Source organism: Coenobita brevimanus, chromosome 56 (genome assembly GCF_032717465.1).
Source record: "Coenobita brevimanus isolate Jiangsu-jjx chromosome 56, ASM3271746v2, whole genome shotgun sequence".
Lineage (NCBI taxonomy): Eukaryota > Metazoa > Arthropoda > Malacostraca > Decapoda > Coenobitidae > Coenobita > Coenobita brevimanus.
In genome coordinates, this window is record NC_137009.1 from 26065735 (window position 1) to 26069791 (window position 4057).

At 44.7% G+C, this 4057-nt stretch overlaps 1 protein-coding gene across 1 annotated transcript; it reads left to right on the plus strand.

Annotated features, from left to right (window-relative positions):
* The first annotated feature begins 2443 nt into the window (after positions 1 to 2443).
* LOC145401667 (uncharacterized) lies at positions 2444 to 3295 on the plus strand. Its single transcript, XM_080273856.1, has one exon. The coding sequence runs from the start codon at positions 2444 to 2446 to the stop codon at positions 3293 to 3295; it is 852 nt and encodes a 283-aa protein (XP_080129982.1).
* The last annotated feature ends 762 nt before the right edge of the window (positions 3296 to 4057 follow it).

Sequence of the window (4057 nt, forward strand, 5' to 3'; positions counted from 1 at the left end):
ACACACATACACACACACACACACGCTTCTAGAATATTTTGACGACAGTGTAGCCCACGTGATGGAAGTTCTTATATATGGAAAGAAAGTGGAGGAGAAGTCAGAAGGAACTAGGAGACTGGAGTGGAGAGAGAGCGAGAAGGGGAGTGGAACGAGAGAAGCTCGGCGAGAAATTAGCAGGCATAAAACCTCTCTTACCTCAAGACATTCTTGTGAGACAAACATAGTGAAAAATCTTGAGCTTTTTCCTTTTGAAGACAATAAAACTACAGTCAACCTCAGACTCATCTTTTATCTTCTCCCATCATCAACAACAAGTGAACTGATGTTATTTCCTCACATATTTATTCACTATTTACTACATCTCGGCTACGACTACTATATAATCTATTACAAGACTGATAGTATATCGTTCCGCCGGGAAAAACTTCCGTCGCAAACAGACAGACGTTTCCTTTCCCTTGACTGACATGTAGCGATTCTTCACACATTTCTTAAACCTGGTAAAACTGGACACCTTCCTCAAAATAATCATCCCATGGCCCTGACTAGTTTATGTAAACTTCTTAACTGAATGATCAATGATCGACTCTAGTGGCACATTGAATCCCGTTGTGTTCTTTCCTCCCCACAGTTCAGGTATTAACAAGGACATAACACCTTAGGTCGTCCCCTTCAACTAGAATATTTTATCCATTCTGCTTTTTAACTCTGCCAATCAGTCATTGCTGTCTTTCTATTCTTTTTTTTTTTTTAAGTGCCTACGATACTGCTTGACTTCTGTCCCGCCAACAAGGTCCAAGCTTCACTTCGAAACGTTAGAGTTGGTATCACAGTACTGTCATGTAGTAGCTTTTTTAATTCCATGCTCACTTCCTTGTTTCTTATCACTGCTTTCAAGGAACCAGCAACTTTTCTTCCCTGCTGCACCTTTTCAAGCGCTTCATCCTCTAAACTATCATCCTTACTCATCACACTACCCATGTACTTAAATGCACTCACATTCTCCATTTCCTCACCATCCAACCTCACTGGACATTCACTGACTTCACTTCTCTTGAAGATCATCACTTTACTCTTTCCTGCATTCACCTTTAGATTCCGTTTCTCACACACTCTCCTGAGAGTAGACTGTACGACCAGTCGAGCAGGGCAGTATTTCCAAGGTGGATGGAAATCTGATGTCAGGGAGAGCTGGAGCTCCTGTTTCATCAGCCCTCGGGACTATGCATTTCAGCGGCTGTGTTACCTCGATTTTCTTGGTTTTCTCGGTAACGAAGTGTTGGATCACTATTATACTTTGCCACAGTTTATTTCTCACCTAGCGCTAATTTCTGACTGCATAGTGCATTACCAGAAGTGTATGAGTAAGCTACATACTCTTGACAGTTGAGAGAAATTCCCGATATCCAGAGACAGTATTCGGACACAGCCATCACTACGTCACTCCTTAGACCCCACCCACCTCTCTCCCCCTACCTGTATGATCCCTCCTTCCTTCTATCACTGTTTACCCCCTCCCTCCTCTCTCTCTCTCTCTCTCTCTCTCTCTCTCTCTCTCTCTCTCTTGGATTCATAACTTACGGTGCATGCTGTATTCCTGAAGTATATAGAAATATGGTATACCAACATGCACTTGTCATTTTTGTAAAGTGAAATAATGTGGAAGTAAAGACTTGGTTACGGTAATGTGGAGGGTAATAACGAGCGAGAATGATGGCAAACAGATGGTTTACTGGAGCTGAGCAGTTTGAGGTGTTGCGAAGTTACATGGTTTGTTAAACGGGTTTGTGGCTGCACTCTACAGTAATACCCCAGAAATACAGGACGTTGGCTCCAAGGATTAACAGTATGGCATATAAGTTACGTCATTGTCCCCGTGGCTGCAGGAATGGCATTGTCATGCGGCTTTTATCCTTGTTTACCAAGGAACAGAGAGACAATCGGCTGAGGTTCAGTTTGCACAGGTGCGTGTCGTTTATAGCTATATTACTGCAACCCATTCATTCCCATCACTAACTTGATGAGTGATGGGCTCCATATCAACGGATACGCATAAACTATCTATACATACCCGAACATGGGTAAAGAAATTGTCATATGAGCCAATAAAACACCATATAAGGTATTCACTTGGTTATAATACAGCACATCATGCATTTTCACATATGGTGGGTGGTGTAAGAAATTTTAGGGTTAAGGACAGAAACCACCTTCATGTGTGTGTGTGTGTGTGTGTGTGTGTGTGTGTGTGTGTGTGTGTGTGTGTTTTATTTATACATTTTCTTTGCCAAGGTTTCGTTGTTAAAGCGGTAATGGATCAAGGTGACTTTTGTCTCCAGCCCTGATAATACTTCACCAAAGGTAAAAGACATATCACTAATGTTGTAATATTGACCTATCACCAAGCAGGCCGTATGACAGGGTTGCCTATGCGGTCGGCATGAGCGTCCGCGCGGTGAGGACGGTGGAAAGGCGGCATCGCACCACCAACTGCGAGGCAGGGACGGCCCAGGCACTACCACCACCACCACCTGCAACACCTCCCACAACACCGGGTGGATTCGACAGTTTCACCGTAGCGGCCATTCGTCGCAAAGTCCATTCAAAGTTCGCCGCCAAAGAAGTTATGACTATTGCTTCCCTGACGGAGGAGCTGATGATCGACGGCATCATTCCGATGGCAACCTCGGATACGTCGGTGTGGCGACTCCTCCACGATATGGGATTCCGCTATAGGACATCAAAGCGGACTATGTATGTGAGGAAGGAGTCCCTGGATGTTGTATGCCGGCGGATTAATGCTCTCAGGGCACTCAAGCAACACCGGGAGAGAGGGATGCAGGTGGTGTACCTTGACGAGACATGGTTCACCACCAGGATGCACCACAGCATGAAGTGGGTGGACACAACGCAACCTGCCACAAGCACCACGTACAGCCGTCACGTGCCCCCCGGAGAAGGGGACCGCTTTGTGGTAGTTGCAGCCGGCACCGCTGATGGTTTTGAGGAGGATTCGTTCCTGTGCTACCACACCAAGACAACCAGCGGTGACTACCACGGCGAGGTTAACGGGGGGCTCTTCCTTCGTTGGCTGACATCACAGCTCCTGCCCTCGCTGGCTGAACCATCTGTGCTTGTATTAGACAATGCGCCATATCACAGCCAGCAGACGGAGGAGAGTCGTTGCCCTACCACTGCCACCAGGAAAGCTGACCTCATTACATGGTTGGAGAAACACAGGCTGCCCTTCCCGCCACACGCGACACGGCCTGAGCTCTTGCTCATATGCTAACAGAACCGTCCACAGCCACAATACTTCGTCGACAACACCATTCGAATGTGGGGTCATGAGGTCGTCCGCTTGCCACCAGCCCATCCAGAACTGAATGCCATTGAACAAGTATGGGGGCACATGAAAAGACACGTGCGCTCGTCCTTACAACACTTCACTTGGGCAGACTTGCAGGCCAGGCTGGAGGAGGCAAAAATGGGTGTAACGGCAGAGGTGTGGGCAGGTGCGGTTCGCCGATCACAAGGCTTTGAGGAGGAGTACTGGGCCACAGACAACATACACCACAGCATAGATCCCGTCATCATAAACCTCGACAGCGATGATGAGGAAGACTTGTTCTTGGAAAGTGACGTGGAGTAAAAGAAAGGTTATGCTGTGCGCTCATGTTGTAATCACTTGTCACCTCATCATATATCCGCTTCCGCTCACAGTGTATTTTGAACTATGAAATACTCTTCCATATAACCTGTAGTTCTCTTTCTTAAAAAGTTATCCCATGGATTAATTTCCGTTTTCATTTCTGTCCTAAGAAGGATTTATAGATATATATTATACACAATAATACTAATAAAGATAATACTAATACTAATAATAATATTAATAACAGTAATAATAATAGTAATAATAATATTATTAATATTACTCATAACAAAAATAATAACAATACTAACGGTAATACTATTACTACTACTACTACTACAATTACTACTACTACTACTACTACTACTACTACTACTAATAATAATAATAATAATAATAATA

Bases quoted from the DNA above. Each gene is read 5' to 3' on its own strand.
- LOC145401667 (XM_080273856.1), top strand. From the start codon at position 2,444: ATGAGCGTCCGCGCGGTGAGGACGGTGGAAAGGCGGCATCGCACCACC.